The 17,851-nt window shown below is 46.4% G+C and overlaps 2 protein-coding genes across 3 annotated transcripts in view; one reads left to right on the top strand and one right to left on the bottom strand.

The window, feature by feature from the left end:
- CASR (calcium sensing receptor) overlaps nt 1-12,947 on the top strand; it is a 189,796-nt gene extending 176,849 nt beyond the window's left edge. For both annotated transcript variants that reach the window (XM_075071557.1, XM_075071559.1), the window contains one exon: nt 10,906-12,947. In XM_075071557.1, the coding sequence (XP_074927658.1) occupies nt 10,906-12,350 (1,445 nt within the window). In that variant the 3' untranslated portion in view covers nt 12,351-12,947. The remainder of the gene's footprint in view (nt 1-10,905) is intronic.
- Nucleotides 5,484-17,851, bottom strand: part of KPNA1 (karyopherin subunit alpha 1) — a 484,825-nt gene continuing 472,457 nt past the window's right edge. Inside the window, exon 16 of the mRNA XM_075071590.1 lies at nt 5,484-5,500. The gene's annotated coding sequence lies outside the window, so the exon portion shown is untranslated. The remainder of the gene's footprint in view (nt 5,501-17,851) is intronic.

Genomic DNA, 17,851 nt, shown 5'->3' with positions numbered 1-17,851 from the left:
AATCCATGTTTTTCTTTCCCACCAGACCCAAGTAGTCTTGGTATCTGTACAGGAAGCTGAGGTTCTGGTCTGGAGTTACTCCTTTCTGGGTTAGCCCCTGCCATCCAGGGTCTCACTTCCAAGGGTCCTATCTGATCCTGGGGCCCTGGTTGCAAGTCACCTGGGGGGTTGTTGATTTGTTGGAGGCAAACTTTCTGGCAATATTTAGAGGAGAAGCGAATATTCCTCCACCACCAGGATATACACAGGCCGTGTTGCTACAACCAAAGAATGCCAAGAATTATTGGGAAGAAAGCATATTATTTCCTGGTGCCCTTCCCCTATGGCCTCTAAGGAAACAGTCTCTTGGGTCATCAGTTCTGACAGCAGAGGCAACCCATCAACCATTTCTACCAGGTCTGGTGTAGGTTTTGGCCAGAGAGGGATCTGGATGATTTGGGCTACCTTAGTGCCTGTAAAGTTGACAGTGACATCTATCATCACCAGTTGTGGTGGGATCTGCTGCACCTGCCTGAAGACTCACAACCTCAGCAGCAGTTAGAAATTCAGGGAAACCCCATGGTTCCTGGGTCAGGTTCTACTTGAGGGGTGAAGGTAGTTCTAGAGCATGGAGCTCTGGTAATGGCCAAGCTGTACCCCCACCCCGGACTTGGACTGGTCCATTTTCCAAGCTCTTTCCAGCTGGACAGGAGGCAAGGGCATGTCCTGGCACCCCACAGTACAGAGTTTCAGCTGCCATTGACATTCTTTCTCCTCTGAGGTCAGGTGTCTGCAACCCAGGCAAATCTGCATCATTTCAGGACTCGGGTCAACAGGCTTTGGTGTAGCAGGCAGTTCTTCTTCAAGTGATGTCCCTATGGCTGCTTTACTGTAGGTATGGCAGCACCCCCTGCGCCTGGGTTTGGAGAACTTCATCAGCAGTGCCCATCGGACTACACATGAGCATGTCCCCTCTTTTGCACTGCACGCAGGACATATATGAAGGGTTGTCTGGTCCGAAGGCCCCCCAGTTCCTTCTCTAACATCTTTGGTCTGGGACGGAATCTGCTAGCAGAGCCTGCTGTTTCTAGTCCCTCATAGATGGTGCCTTACCTGATAGTGTAATTAGTAGTTTCCTCTTCTTCTTCTTCTTTTTCCTTCTATCTAAAAAAAATTGTATATCTTTACAGTTGTTCTCATAGTTAGGTTTCCATTTTTGCCCGTTTCGCACCCTTGCCAACCAGGAAGCCTTTTTCCTTCACTCTTATGCACAACTTTTCCAGGTTTAAGAGGTGTGATTCGTGTGGGACCATCTTCTCGATAATGGACGGCCACCTGCAATGTATCCACTGTCAGGGAGAAGGACACATCCCTCAACTATGTTCCCATTGCCTTGGTCTGAAACCCAGAGCCAGGAGAGAAAGGGATATCAGATTGAAATTTCTCCTCATGAAGAAATCACTAGATGCAGCAATGAACCTGGGCCTGGACTCTGTCCCATAGAGGCCCTCGTGCTTTGCCAGGTCATCAGCTGACCCCCACTCTCCACACACTTGGAAAAGAAAGTCATCCTGTAATTGTGCGTTTGACAAGAAACGGGCTTCCTCTTCCTCACACTCTTGAGGCGCAGCCTGCCAGAATACCATCCCCAGCTAGGTCAGTGGCTTCAACCTCATCCAACAGGGGACACAGGTCCAGGGCTTGTCCAAGTACCTCTGGTACCGACTCAAAGAAACAGTCTAAAGACCCTGTCTGCACAGACTTTCAGCCCTCGGCACTGTTTCCTAGCTCTGGGGACCGAGGCGGCCTGTGCACAGGAGCTATGGCACTGACACCATTTCTGGCACCAACAAAGCCATCGGCACCAAGTAAGTCGTCACTTCTTCAACGGGACCTCCCCTAACTTCTACCTTCCTCTCTGGACTCACAAACTTCCTCCCTCACTCCGCTGAGAACAGCACCTCTCTTCCCCAGTGAGGAGGAGGAAGTAGAGGACGACGAGGGCTCCATTGTTCCCTCGACTACTGGACAAATTGCACTGGCTTATCCTCACTATATGCAAACTACTTCTGGCCCCCAGTCCTGACAGGGACCACCATGGACGCAGCCACATGTCCCACTCCTTGGCACTCTGTACCTCAAAGCAGCACTCTGGAACCCCCATATTCACCCTTGTCATATAATTATGATATATTTTATACAAAGCATGCCATGTAAGATATCATATGAAAGGTCATGATCTGCTGAAACCCATTGTTGTGTCCAAATATGTATATTGTTAGTGTGTATACAGTTATGAGATTTTGCTGTATGGCTGTTATTGAAATATGTTGTCAGTTTGAGAGTCTCTACTGCTAGATGGTGATAAGTGACCATTAATCAGTAGGGGAGTTGTAAACAAGGGATTTACAATACTGTAAGAGGGCTGCACAAGCATCACACAATGGGAGATTGCTCAACTCTGACTCAGCAAAACCCACCATGACATGTCTGGGCTAGTGTTTTCCAGGCATATGGACTGAGGATATAAAATAGGGGACAATAGTATCATGCTTTTGCCTTTCTCCTCCCCCACCTACACGGGGAGCAACAAGAACACGGGGAAGATAAAGACTTGAACTGAGGAGACTGGTCCCAGGTTTAAAGGGGAAGCCTGTGTATTAAAAACTTAGCATCTAGTAGGGTGAGAGAACTGCTTGTTTCAAATACTGCCTATTCTAATAAAGTTTAAAATTTAGACTTTAGCTTACCTTTTATTTTCTTTGGTAACTATCTCTGACCTTTTGTGCTTAGCACTTATAATCACTAAAATCTATCTTTCTGTACTTAATAAATCTGTTTTATATTTTACCTAAAACAGTGTATTTTGGTTGAAGTGCTTGGGAAAGCTCAACTTATTTTACAAAGGTGTGTGTGTGTGTCCTCTCCACACTGAGGGAGGGGTGAAGTGGGTAATAAACTTATAGTGATCAGGCACCTGATTAGGGCAAGATGGTATATTCCACAGTGCAAGGCTGGGGGCTTGGGAGATTTTCTGGTGCCTTTCTCTGTGTGATTCGTGAGTGGCTCAGGGAGAATTCATGGAATTTAGCTGGGTGTGGGACTCCACATGCTGTTGTACTGAGTGATAATAGTGCCCGGAGGGGGTTGCTGCTTTTCTCTAGCAAAGCATTATAAGAGACAGCCCAGGTTAGAGAATTAAGGGGGCACAGTGGTACCCCAGTTCCAGGTTGTTTATTCATAGGTGATCCTATCACACTGTCAACCAAACTGGTCATATTGAGACCCTTGGGCTATGCACAGGGCACAGTTTAGGAATGCTCCCAGAGAGCAAAGCTAGAGACCTCTCCCTTCTCCATCAGTCTCTTGCCCTCAGGAAGTCAAACTGCCACTGGTATCCACTGAGGAGGAAAAACAGGAGGAAGGACAGGAAGAGGATGCTTTCCCAACTTTACATTTTTCCTCCTCCTCACCTAATGAGGTGATTATGCCTCCACCCCCTGCATCTGCTGATGACTTCAGGCACTTTCAAGATCTATTCCACAGGATGGCAGACTCCCTATAGATTCCATTGGAGGAAGCCAAAGACCAGCAGCATAAACTGGTGAATATCTTCCACATATCCTCTTCCTCAAAGAGCACACTACCGATCAATGAGGCTCTTCTCGACCCTGTCAAGGTTCTGTGGCAGACCATGGCTTCCATCTCTCTGACCTGCAAACATGCTGACAAATTTTTTTTATTTTCGTACCCCACCGCACTTCTTTGGTGGTCAGTGTGGTGCAAGAGAGAAGCTGTCAATACCAATCTTGATATAGTCATCCAGGCAGAGATTGGAAACGCCTGGACCTATTTGGATGCAAGACATATTCTTCAGCCATGCTCCAATTTAGGATTTGAAATGATGAAGTATAATTATCTAAACTACTCCAAATTGGAGGCACTCTGCCATGACTTATCAGTAGAGGACTTACCATTTGAAGGTCAGAAACTATTCTCAGAGCATACAGAAAACTCTCTGCACTCCTTTAAAGAATCCCCAGCTACACTTCATTCTCTCAGGATATACACGCCAGCACCAAAGAGACATTCGACGAAGTACCAATTCCCCCCACAATCTCAAATTCAACAATACATCCCTCAACGGCAGTACAATACACAAGGCTGTCGACAAAGGACTCTGACTAAAAGTAGATAGCCAACTCCTCAAGAGGCTACCTATCATGCTCCAGCACCAAAATAACAATTTTGAAGGTGTGGTCGAGGTCCCAAGAAGCCTTCCCTTGTTCCAGTCATCCCTGCCATTCCTGCCATTCCAACAGTTTGATGACCAACTAGCTCCATTTTCCCCATCTTAAAGTCTCCTCACCTTGGACAAGTGGATTCTAGAGACATTCAAGGAAGGATACTCCATCCCCTTCCTATATATCCCACCCCACCACCTCTCCTCACCATCCATCTTCAGGACCCCTCTCATGGGGAGAAATAAGTCATCTTCTGCAACTGGGAGCCATAGAACAAGTTCCTTCCCAACACATGGGACAGAGCTTCTACTCCTACTATTTTCTGAGTCAGAAGAAGTCCAGTGGCTGGTGTCCCATCCTAGACCTTCGAAATCTAAACAAATTCATCAGGCTGCAACGTTTCAAGATAGTTACCCTCTCCACTATTATCCCAGCACTGGAACGGGGGACTGGTTCTCAGCCCTCGACTTCCAAGATGCATACTTTCATATTTCCATAAATCCTGCCACAGACAATTCCTCCAGTTAGTCATGGACACCAACCACTGCCAGTACAAAGTAATGCCCTTTGGACTATCCACTGTGCCTCAGGTGTTCTCCAAAGTCCTCATGGTAGTCACGGCCTACCTAAGGAAACAAGGAATCATAATTTTCCCATACTTGGACTATTGTCTCCTCAAGGCCCCATCTAAAATCAATGCTCCCTGAGCCGTCTGTGTAATAGTGGAGCTGTTCACAAAGCTAGACCTCCTTGTGAATCTAGAAAAGTCCACTCTAATGCCAGTACAACAGCTGGAATTCATCGGTGCATAGTTGGATGCCATACAAGCCAGAGCCGTCCTACCATCTCACAGATTCTCAGCTATAATGGATCTGATATCCACCGCATGAGTCTACCGCCCAGATCTCTGCATGAATGTGCCTCCAGCTTCTAGGCCACATGGCAGCAGCCACGTTTGTGGTCAGGCACCCAAGACTGCACATGCAATGTCTTCAAGCTTGGCTCCATTCTATATACCTCCCTCACAAGCACAGCATTCACAAACTTTTATCTATGTTGAGGCAAGTCAAGGACTTACTGCTATGTAGACACAGCCCAGCTACCTTTGTGTTGGAGTTCCTTCCCTACAACCATCATCGACTATGTTCCTAACCACTGATGCCTCCCTAGTCAGTTGGGGGAGCCCATATACATGAACACACAGTGCACGGCAGATGGTCGTCCACTGACTCCAACTTACACATCAACCTCCTAGAACTATGAGCAGTCCACAATGCCTGCCAACATTTCCTACTTCTTCTCAAACATCATACCTTTGGAGAGGTGATGGACAATCTTGCCTGCATGTATTACATCAACAGGGCGGGTGAACTGAGGTCCCACTCTCTATGCTTGGAGGCGATCAAACTGTGGAACTGGTGTATCCAGAATGACATCTTCATTTCAGCCACGTACCTCCCAGGGCACCAAAACACCACTGTGGATGCACTGAGCAGGATGTTCTCACAGGATCATGAGTGAGAGTTGGATATGCGAGCATTCAACCGATGGGGCCGTCCCACCATCTCTCTCTTTGCCACTCAACACAATGTCCATTGCGCTCAATTCTGTTCCAGGTTGGGACTGGGGCACCGATCGCTGGGGGATGTGTTCCTCATAACCTGGGATGTACCACTCCCTTATGTCTTCCCTCCTTTTTCCCTCCTATTCTGAGCACTTTGCAAAATGTAGGAGGACTGAGCTCCTGTCATACTAATAGCTCCAACGTGGCCATGATAGGTCTGTTATACTTACCTTCTACGCATGATGGTATGTCGACCGATCTCTCTCCACCTAATGCTGTGGCTTCTTTCACAGGATGCATCTCCATCCCAATCCATAGATGCTCCACCTCAAATCCTGGCTCCTCCATGGTCCCAGGGTCCAGAAATAACCCACTCAGATGCAGTCAAACTTTTCAATAGCAGGCGTGAGATGACCAGATGAACTTACATTCACAAATGAACTAGATTTCACTGCTGGAGTGCCTCACACCAGGTTGATGCAGCACATGCTCTGTTGCCCCTTATTCTTGCCTACATTCTCCACCTGAAATAGTCAGGATTTGCCAATAGCTCTATTAGAGTACACTTGGCAGCAATCACAACCCTTCACTCCCCTATTTACGTCCTCTCTGTCTTCAGACACCCGCTCACAAAGCGCTTCTTGAGGCGTATTCAAAATCTCTATCCCCATATATGAGACCCAATCCCAAAATGTGACCCCAGCCTAATCCTACGTTCCCTGAAAGCCCCTGATTGAACCAGTGGCAACCTGTTCTTACAAACACCGTAACTGTGCGGCGACTCACCCCTGCGGCGCCTCCTGCTGGTCGCCTCAGGGAATTAGCTCTCCAGTCATCGGAGCGCCCTCTGCAGGCTGGTGTCCCGCTTTCCCTGGCCCCCCATGTCCCTCCTGGACCCGGTGTCCTTTTATCTGGGGTGCTGCCACCTGGCAATACACCCCTCAGTTTCTCCCCTCCCCGGGGAACCCACACACACTTTCCCCGCCTCACCTCAGTTGTAGGCTACTGCCAGTCCCCAACTAGCCCCCACTTCCTGGGGCAAACTGCAGTATAAGCTACTCATCATGAGCCAGGGAGTTTGAACCTGCTGCCTCTGTCTACCCCTTTTGGGCTGCCCCCTGCAACCCCAGTACCTATTCGGCCTTCCACTAGGCCACAGCCTGGGGTTTCCAGGCTGAAGCTCCTCAGCTCCCTGGGCCTTCCCCCAGCCCTACTCCAGCTCAGGTACCTTGGTACACTCCCAGCAGCCAGGTCCCTCCCTCTCAACAGGCTAGAGAGAGAGTGTCTCTGCTCCTGGCCCACTGCCCTCTTATAAGGGCCAGCTGAGCCCTGATTGGGGCATGGCCACATCTGAGCCTGCTTCCCCCAATCAGCCTGGGAACTGCTTGCTCCCAGCCACAGCCCTCCCCAGGGCTGTTTTAAGCCCTTTAAGGCCAGAGCGGGTGACACCCCGCTACAACATCTATCAATGAACACAGTCTTTCTTGTTGCCATCACCTCTGCTAGACAGGTGGGCAAAATCATGGCCCTCATGGCATATCCACCATACACAGTGTTTTATAAAGACAAAGGTAACACTATGTCTACACCTAAGATTTTTACCTAAGGTCCCAACAATTTTTCATCTCAGTCAATCGATACAGCTCCCTTGCTTTTTCCTGAAGCCTCACAGTAATCAACAGGAGGTGGCTCTACACACCCTAGATGGGAGGCGCACAGTAGTCATCTACTTGGATAGGACTAACTTCTTCTGGAAATTGCCATGATTATTCCTCTCCACCACCAAAAGATCCAGAGGCACAGCTATAGCTAAACAATGCCTCTCTAAATGGATCTCCCAGTGTATATGTATATCTTACAGACTCCACAACAGACAAATTGCTTCCTCAATCAGAACACATTCCACAGGTTTGCCATTCTTAATAATTTCCCCACTGATGACATTTATAAGGCAGCCATATGGGCATTGACAGAAATTTTCACCCGGCACTATGCTATTAGGCAATGGACACTCTCCTCGGAGATGCTGTCCTCTCCTCAGCAGTAGATGTCATTTCAAAGCCCCAGCCTTCCAACAAAGGGCACTACTTTCTAGTCACCTCCAGTGGAACACCCATAGGGACATCACTCAAAGAAGTTGTTACTCACCCTGTGCCGTAATGGAGGTTCTTCGAGATGTGTGTCCTCCTGGGTGCTCTACTACCTTCCTTCCTCCCCTCTGCTTCAGAGCCAAAAACAAACACTGTGGCAGAGAAGGAACTGGGGGCGATCAGACTGCACAGCACTATATATACATATCCCACACACAGCAGGAGAGAGGGAAAGGGCACATGCAGTCCGATGGGCACTGCTGGTGAAGATTTCTGATCCTAGGCACAGGGTGCTGTCGCAACTACAATGGAGCACCCATAGGGACACACAACTCGAAGAACCTCAGTTACTGCACAGGGCGAGTAACCCTCTGGCATGGGACCATTAGGCTCCCCTGCTTTCTTCCCTCCCCTTATGCAACTGAGAGTCAATGCACAGGACAAGATCAAGAAAGACCTCTAGACAAGTGGGGCTTTCAATGCAAGCTAGCTCATTTTTTACATCTCACTGAGTCTCCAACAGACTTGGTATAGTTGGGCTGCTCCACTCCACTTGACATCAGCCGCAAGCCGTTGGAAATGTGCAGCATAGGAGATGACCAGCCCTTTCCTCTGGCCGAGCTTCCAGAGGGCAGCCTCTGTGGAGCAGATCCAATGTGGGTCCTCAAAAAAGGTCGAGAAGGCTTTCTGGAAGGCATCACAGTTTGAGAGCACTAGGCTGTTCTGCTCCAATGGGGACGTCCAAGCGAGCATTTTGCTGGTAAGAAGGCTGACTACTAGCCCCACCTTTGTTTGGTCGGTGGGGTATGTACTGGGACAGAGCAGGAGGAGCAGCTTGCATTGGTTCAGCAACCCCTAGAATTTCTGGCAGTCCCCACCAAGCCATTCAGGCAGTGGCACTGTGGGAGCCATTTCAGGCCCATAGTGTAGCTGCTTCTCCCTGTGAGTGTGCCAGCTGCTCACATAGGCTTTATGCTTCAGCAGTGAGCTACCTCACTTGGGCCTGCAGCATGAGGTTCTCTGCCTGCAGGCAGATGACTTGGTCCTGCAAGTCCCAGTCCTTCAGGGAGCCGCGGTCGGAGGGCAGCCTGCCCCTTCCATCATCTATGGAGTGGTTGGATGGAGTGGGGAACCGAAGGGGTCTGAGCTGGGCTGTGGGTGGCCTGTGTTCACTGTTCAGTTACCAAGTTGCAGTCGAAATGAGAAGCAGAGTCAGGCTCAAGCCGAGTCAGGATACCAGGAAGTCAGGGTCAGGCACCAGGTTACAAACAACTGAGTTGGAAATGAACCAGGGTCAGAAGCAAGGCAAGGTCTGGAGCAGAAGCAAGTAGGCTGTTTGTGTCATTTCTCAAACAGCTCCCCATGATGGCTTCTTGGTTTATATACCAGCAAGAACCAATTAGAGGGATTCAGGGGGCTGCCACTCAGGTGCTGCTGGGAGGTACTTCCTGCAGTGTCTAGCTAGGGTTCTTCAGCAGAAACCCTGCCTAAGCTTCCAGTGGTGATGTGGAAGTGTGAGCACTCAGAGACCCCATGGTCCCAGGTTCTGATAGGTGGCTGCATTTCAATGGTGTGTGAAGTAGTGTACAGTTTGCAAAGGCCAGTGAGCTGAAAAAGCTATAAAATAGTATATAATAATTACTATACTTTTGACTGAATTAATGTTAATGAAATACCTAAATTACATGTTCTGTTCTATAGTAACAGTGGTCTTTTTTCTCTATTCAGATTTTCTCACATGAACAATTTACAAAAGACCAACTAAACATTAGGAGAGAGATATCACAGAAGAGCATTTGTTAACAGATTCTGAAGAACCTTGGTTTATTTAATTTATTTATTGTTTTTCAGTATTTTAATGGCTATTGTTATTTTTAAGCAGATTTAAAGAATAACTTTCTCCAACAATGACAACAGAAGAGTCCTTTGGGCACGCCACGGCCCATGATGTCACCTCTTTTCCAGAAAGAGAGTTCAGAATATTCTGCCCTCATTAGCGAAGCATTAATGGCTGTATTATTAATATCAGTCAAATTCCTCATTCCAAGTTAAGAGCCATGTGTTGTGGCTGTAATCGGTATTCAGATAGAAAGCTCTGAAAACAAAAGGGTGTGGGACAGCTGATAGAGTTATTTGCAGATCAGTCCTCAGAATGCTTTGTCTGCTCACAGCACTGTGGTGCTGATGGGGAGGTGTAGGTTCTAAACTTATAATGAACATCCCACCACAGGTCATCCACAGAGATCTTCAGCACCAAAACCACAAGCTCCTTTTGAGTGAAGTGCCAGCCATTAGAGGCAGACATAATCACACACCTACATTCCATGTGTTTTACACAGGCGCATACTGAAAGGGCTGGACGCACTTGGTGGACATCCCAATTTCTCTTCTGTATGTTTTCGTGGGGTTTTGTGTTGTGCATGATTAGAACAACATAAAGAATAAATCAGTTAGTCAGGGTTCCCTTTCCCTGCCATTCTCAAGTGAGGGGGGAATCAAGGGCATTGATGGTCTGCTTAAAACAAACAGTTTAAATGCATCCAAGATTTACCTTCCTAGGATATGAAGTGGGATCCTAGTGCAGCTAAAGAAGCTAGCATATTCTTTTGATTTTCATCATTTGTTATCAAGTCATCCAGAAGGACTCAGATACCACCATGATGATGGAGGAAGTAGGTATGCGAGGTAGATAGATAGATAAAGACAGCAAGAAGTAGAGAGCAGTACTTAAACATTCTAAAATTCTCCCAAGGAATTGGTCTGAAAAGCCAGAGTGCAGCCCCAGAACTTTATTGTGTGGCTCGTAAATGGCCTTCATTTTTAATACAGATCTATGGCACCTGAGAGGCTACAGGTCTCATCATGCAAATGTTTCTTCTTGATTCAGAGCATTATATGCTAGAACCTGTAATCTCTTAAAGGAAGCACTTCTGCATTTAAGATGAAGGGAGCTAAACATTGCCTCATTTTATTTTGGGCGGCCCTCTAGTCTAACAAACTTGTTCATCCAGTGTTATTTATTTTGCAGATGCGAGTGCTTGTAAGAAGTGCACGGAGGATTTCTGGTCCAACGAAAACCACACATCCTGCATCCCCAAGCAGATAGAGTTCCTGTCCTGGACAGAGCCCTTTGGAATAGCTCTTACTCTTTTTGCTGTGCTGGGAATTTTCCTGACCTCTTTTGTTCTGGGGGTCTTCACCAAATTCCGCAATACACCCATTGTCAAGGCCACAAACCGGGAGTTGTCCTACCTCCTCCTGTTCTCCCTGCTGTGCTGTTTCTCCAGCTCACTATTCTTCATTGGCCAGCCTCAGGATTGGACTTGCCGTTTGCGGCAACCAGCCTTTGGTATCAGCTTTGTCCTCTGCATCTCCTGCATCCTGGTAAAGACCAATCGCGTCTTGCTGGTTTTTGAAGCCAAGATACCTACAAGCCTCCATCGGAAATGGTGGGGCCTCAACCTGCAGTTCCTTCTGGTCTTCTTGTGTACTTTTGTGCAGATCATCATCTGTGTGATCTGGCTCTACACAGCTCCCCCTTCCAGCTACCGGAACCATGAGTTGGAGGATGAGATCATCTTCCTCACCTGCCATGAGGGCTCCCTGATGGCTCTGGGCTTCCTGATTGGTTACACCTGCCTCCTGGCTGCCATCTGCTTCTTCTTCGCTTTCAAATCTCGGAAGCTGCCAGAGAACTTCAACGAAGCCAAGTTCATCACCTTCAGCATGCTGATCTTCTTCATTGTTTGGATATCCTTCATACCTGCCTATGCCAGTACCTATGGCAAGTTTGTCTCAGCTGTGGAGGTGATTGCCATCCTGGCTGCCAGCTTTGGGCAGTTGTCTTGCATCTTCTTCAACAAAGTCTACATCATCCTCTTTAAGCCTTCCCGCAACACCATTGAGGAAGTGCGCTGCAGTACAGCTGCACATGCCTTCAAAGTAGCAGCCAGAGCCACACTGAGACGTAGCAACGTATCACGCAAGAGGTCTAACAGTTTAGGTGGTTCCACGGGCTCTACACCATCATCCTCCACGAGTAGCAAGAGCAACCATGAAGACCCCTGTCCTCTGCCTACCTCCACGGAGCCGCAGCAGCAGAAGCGTGGATGCAAGCAAAAAGTCAGCTTTGGCAGTGGAACTGTCACCCTGTCATTGAGCTTTGAGGAGCCCCAGAAGAACTCTGTGGCCAACAAGAATGTCAAACACAGGAACTCCCTAGATGTCCAAAACAGTGATGACAGCCTGATGCGGCACAAGGCCCTGCTTCCCCTACAGAACAGCGAAACCTTAGGTGTAGAGCCTGGTTTCCAGGCACCTTCAAGACAAGAGTCAAGCTTACAGGAGTCCAGAGTAGGAGAAACGAAACAAGAGGTGCAAAGCCCAGAAGAGCCTCCTCTGCCGTCAGCAAATTCCCAGAATTTTATAGGTAGTGGAGGTGGGTCCATCATAGAGAACACAATACATTTTTAACAAACAAAAATGATAAAATCCACCACAGTTCTCCAGAGAAACCATTTCACCTGCTTTCTTCTTTGGGAAAGACACCAAAGACACATCTGAGATGTAGCCGCCACACCTTATTGTTAGTACAAGCAAAGACCCTCACCTCCAAAGGACGTGCAGGAGGACAGACTATCAGACTATCAGAAGGCTACATCTAGGGACCCACTGTGTTTGTTTTAAAGAAATCAGGATCAGGACATCTTGAAAGGACAAGTGAAAATTTTCTCCAGCTGAGTTTTAGTAAAACTGTGCCTACTGCCTTGCCATTGTCGATCTTGCCTGCTAGACTGCAGCTCAGCTGGCTATAGGCATTTAGGCAATTTCATTTTACTCTGCTTTTACACGGATGTATAATACCCCTCTTCCCCATTGTGTCCTCTGTATCCTACCTGTGAGATCTCTGACCATGTTAGACCAAGGAAAGGACTCAGCTTTACTAAAACGGAACTTCCAGTTTGACCTGGGGAAAGGGGTCCTTTAAAAATAAAACAAATAAATATAAAAATATTTTGAATGCTTTGTACAGCCAACAGTCTGAACATGTAAAGTATTTAATATGACAGACGGTGCTCCCTGCTATTTATATAAGATGTTCCAACCCCTGCTTCCCGTTGCTGCCAGTGTGAGCAGTAGTGAATGCTGGACAATATTCTTCATAGACGTCAGTGCATTAGATCGAGTTACTAGTGGCCTGTTGGTTTGTTCCCATTGACATGTTGTCACCCCCAGGCTGCCTATTTTGGTGGAGAGAGAAGACAGTTTGCCACCCAAGGGAGAATGTTGTGAGAGCTCAGTGAGATGTATCAATGAGTGATTATGTTCCTAGTAGTTATATGGTTAATGAAGTGTCTTTGCTGTAATGTCCCATATGACATGCATGGCTAAACATTCACATCATAGCCTATGTTGTGTTTTGCCATATTAATTTCTCTTTCACACACACGTGTCAAGATGGGGAAACTGTCCCCAAGAAGTGGGTATGTTTGGGTGTAGCCAAAGGAAAAATGAGTATTAGAGAGGCACACATAGACAGGTGGCTGGGTGCAGCATGGGGAAATGCATACGGGCAGCCATATTTTTTGGGTTTTGTGTCATGCACAGAGGTAATAGTCAACTGAAAAATATTTTGGAGCAGCTAGGCTTTGGGGTGGGGGTAAGGGGTTATAGGGTAGGTGAGCCGGAGCAAGCGTTTCAATCCTGGTCCATCTTGAAGGCATATATGGTACAGGACATATCTCCTTTATCTGAAAGAGAAGCTTTAAGGGTTGAGAGGGGAGCAGAAGAGACCTTTAAAGATACTCTTCAGTGGCCTTCTCAAGGTTGACCCAAGTGCCTCCAGTTTTGATATGTGCCCACTCCTCCCTCACCCACTTTGAAGATGTTTTAAATGAACTTACTGATGTGAAAATGTGGCATGTGAACGGATCAGAGAAATAGTGCACCTGTACGGCCACACTGGAGACAATGGGGTACATCAGGGCCATAGATTCCAAGGCCATAAGGGACCACTGTGATCACCTAGTCTGACCTCCTGCATAACACCATCCCTAGAACTTCCCCAAAATAGTTCCTAGAGCACGTCTTTTAGAAAAACATCCAATCTTGAGTTAAAGTTAATTTAGCCCCGTGTCTGTAACAGTTATCGGCCTATGTGAATCGATTATAATCTTCTCTCAAAATACTATAAAATGTTCTCGATCACTGCAGCAGAGTAGATTGGCCTTAGACTTACCTTGAGCAGAGACAAACAAAAGTCTGTGGAAATGCCTTGGTTAAAACCTCATTATTCTTTTGTTACTATTGTTGTTGTTAGGTTGTCTTTTTTTGTTTGTTTGTTTTTTGTTTTGGAGGGTTTTTTTGGACAGGGCAAGAAAAATAAACCTTCCAGGTGATATTGCCATGTAAGGGCTTGTTTTACTATCTGCACTGTTAGCTGAGAAGGAATATTGTGGGGAACACAAGGGTAGTCTGAACTTGAAGAGACACCTTTTCAAGGTAGAGATTAATTAACCTTTTCATTTCTGTGTGTGTCTACACCTGCGACAGGCAGAGCTTATGATTATATGTAGAAAAACAGCAACAAATTAATTAAGTGACCAACATATTAAAATGACATTTGATAAAAACAATTAAACAGCAGGGAGAAAACTTAAAAATACACACTGTGGAACAATTTTAAAAGTAGGCTCTGCCACTGAAGCCAAAGGTACTCAACACTGCTAAAAATCAGGCTACATATATAGATGCTTAAATATGGACTTAGGAGCCCAATTTCAGGCACCCAATTTTGAATATCTTGGTCTCTGGCTTTAACTGAGTGAAAGAAAATGGCCACTAGATGGCAGGAGTAGCTAAAGAATAAGACAAGTAGGATTCTAGCCTAACCCTGAGAATAGTTTCCAAAAGACTTATGTCTTGGTTCAATAAATCATCTGCGAAATAGTAAACATAACTGAGACTCACCTGGCAGAATCACTTCTGCAGACTTTACAAACTACCAGAGTCACCAGCCAAGGCACAGGTGCATTCAATGACTAAAATTAAAGTATAAACAGGAAAACAAACACACATATGTCCATGGCCACTGCACAGATGAGAGCTGGAAAGTAACTTATGGCTTCCTTCTGTCAATACTCATCATTTACATAGGCTGAACGGAGTGGATCAGGGCTGGCCTTACCATGAGGCGAACTGACGCAGCCACCTCAGGTGCCAAACTGTGGGGAGGTGCCACTAGAACCCAGAGTGTAGAAAATTGTGTCTGCTGCTGGTGTATATGTATTCTCTCTGCTCTAGATGCACAGAAATGGTGGAGTGCTGCGCTGGAGGAAGGAGGGCACAAGAGACATAACAGGCAGGCAGGAGAAAAGGTGAGAGGGCATACGGAAACCAGAGGAGCTGCAGGAGAGAGAGAGAGGAGAGGTCCTCTTAGTCCCTCTCTAGCACCCCAGGAGCTGGACTGCTTAACACCAGCCTTCTATAAGGGCGCTTCCTGGTTTCCTGCTCCTTCCCTGACCACTTGAGAGAACAGGCCGTTCACTGAGTAGTAGAGAGCCAGTTAGGCCCTTAAGATGCTGATATCTTCCTCACGTTCAGGCCCTGCTACCGGCCTGCCTATTGTCCCTTCAATGAGTGTTGCGAGCCACTATAGCTGGCACAAAAGCAGCATGAGTGAAAGAAGAAAAACACCCTTCCTGCGGAGCAGCATTCAGAAAAAGAAGAAGTAAAGGAAGTTTTCTATCTAAGCAGAAGGGAGCTCTCCTGAGATACATAGGACAAGCTGGTTCACAGTACAGCCTTCTGGCCAGTGAGGATCTGAAGTCGGTGAGGGATGCCTGATTTCAGTTAGTCAGAGGTGCAGGTGACCTGACAAAGCTACTGCAGCATCCATATCCCCATCTCAAATGGCATGTACCGATGCACATACCTTTGACGAAAGTGTAGGAGCAGAGAGGTGGTGGTGGAGGCAAAAGGAAACAGCTGCTCTGAGTTTAGTTCCTTAAGTCAGATGATCCAGGACTGTAGGACCCACTTGGCAGCTAGCCTGAGGGACATTCTTGTACCTGCATGGGCACAGCAAGTAAAAACTTCCGTATTCCCAAGATTATGAAAATACGAAGTCTTCCACTCCAACTATGCTACTGGCGTGAAAATCCCAATGATCATCAAGTAGGAGAGGCATGCTTATGTACTAAAAACCAGAATGCTGCTTACTGTTTTTGTTGCAAAATACTTCCAGTCAATGTTCCAGCTCATTGGGTTCTTCAGGAACAAGGATGGAAAAATTGGCTAGAATCTGGCATGCATGAGAAGTTCAGCAATCACCAACGAGAGCTTCCATAGATGGCAAGAGACTTGAGATGAGATTAACGGTTTAAAGGCCACCATAGATGATCAGCATTCAAGAGAAGATTGACATCAGGGTCTTCTTTACTGGCAAAATGTTCTGACAAAGGCTCATTGCCTTTGTCGAGATATGCTTCTACCTGAAAGATAGCACTGTTGTGGCATTCATGATCAGTTGTATGTGCCAAACTGGAAATTAAACTCCTCTAAATTGTGGAGCTGATGGCTGAGTTTGATGCTGTACTCCAGGAGCATCTAAAAAGAGTCACCAGCCAAGAAATGCACACACACCACTACCTTGGAAAAACAATTCAAAATGAGATCATAGAGTTACTGGCAACAAAAGTGAAGCAGAAGATTGTGGCAGTCAGCAAGATATTACTCTGTTATTCTGGACTGCACACCTGACATCAGCCATACGGAACAAATGACTTTAATGGTGCGTTTTGTAACAACAACAGAACCCAGTGAAAATGTCCCTGCAGTGGTGACTGTCAAGAGATCATTTTCTAGAATTTGTTGACATTGATGATACTACAGGAGCTGATATGACAAATGTGCTTCTTAAAAAGCTGGAAGATATGGGAATTGCGATAGCTGACATGAGAGGTCAGGGCTACAATAATGGTGCCAACATGAGAGAAAAGAACAGAGGAGTGCAGACACGGATCTGAGAGTTAAACCTTCAGGCATATTTTTTCCCATGCAGTTCTCATTCATTGAACTTGGTGGTCAGTGATGCAGCATCAGCTTCTAGTGAGGCTGCTGAATTTTTTAATGTGATTCAAAGTATCTATGTAGTTTTCTCTGCATCAACTCATCGATGGCAAATTTTGAAGCAACATCTGGGAACATCCTCTCTGACACTGAAACCAATGAGTGCCACAAGATGGGAAAGTTGACTGGAGGCGATAAAGCCTATCAAACACCAAATTGGGAAGATAGATGATGCCGTAGTTGCCATTATGGAGGATAATGCTATGACAGGAACTGTTTGTAGGAGAACAGTGGCAGAGGGAAATGGAATCACCAGAAACATACATAACTTCAAATTTCAGTTGTGGCACGTACTGTTTGAAATAAATGTTGTAAGGTGTTGACTTTGATATATCTGGAGCAATGGAACAACTGGACAAAGCAAAGTCATACCTACAGTCTTACTGGTGAGATGAGGATTTCAAAACATTCTGAAGAGTGCACAGATGTTGACAGAGGAACTTCACACTGAAGCTATTTTCCCACCCATTCAAAAATGCAAGAGTCACTGAAGAAGACATTTTGATTACAAGGCACAAGATAATCCCATAAGAGACCCCCAAACAACAATTCAAAGTTGAATTCTTTAACCAGGTGCTAGATTGTGCAATACAGTCAGTAGAAGAACGTTTCATGCAGCTCAAGGAACACAACAGTATATTTGGGATGTTGTATCATATTCCAAAACTCCTCACTATACCTGAAGAAGACCTACACCAGCAATGCAGGGCACTAGAGACAGTGTTGACAAATGATGACATGCGCTATATTGATGCGAGTGATTAGGTGACGAACTCAAAGCCCTTTCAAGATACATTTCACCAGGATCGACTCCAAAGGCTGTTCTGGAATATATGTGCACAAAT

This window comes from Chelonoidis abingdonii, chromosome 1, assembly GCF_003597395.2.
Source record: "Chelonoidis abingdonii isolate Lonesome George chromosome 1, CheloAbing_2.0, whole genome shotgun sequence".
Lineage (NCBI taxonomy): Eukaryota > Metazoa > Chordata > Testudines > Testudinidae > Chelonoidis > Chelonoidis abingdonii.
Note: the sequence above shows the minus strand (reverse complement) of the source record. Positions and strands in the feature narration are given on the sequence as shown.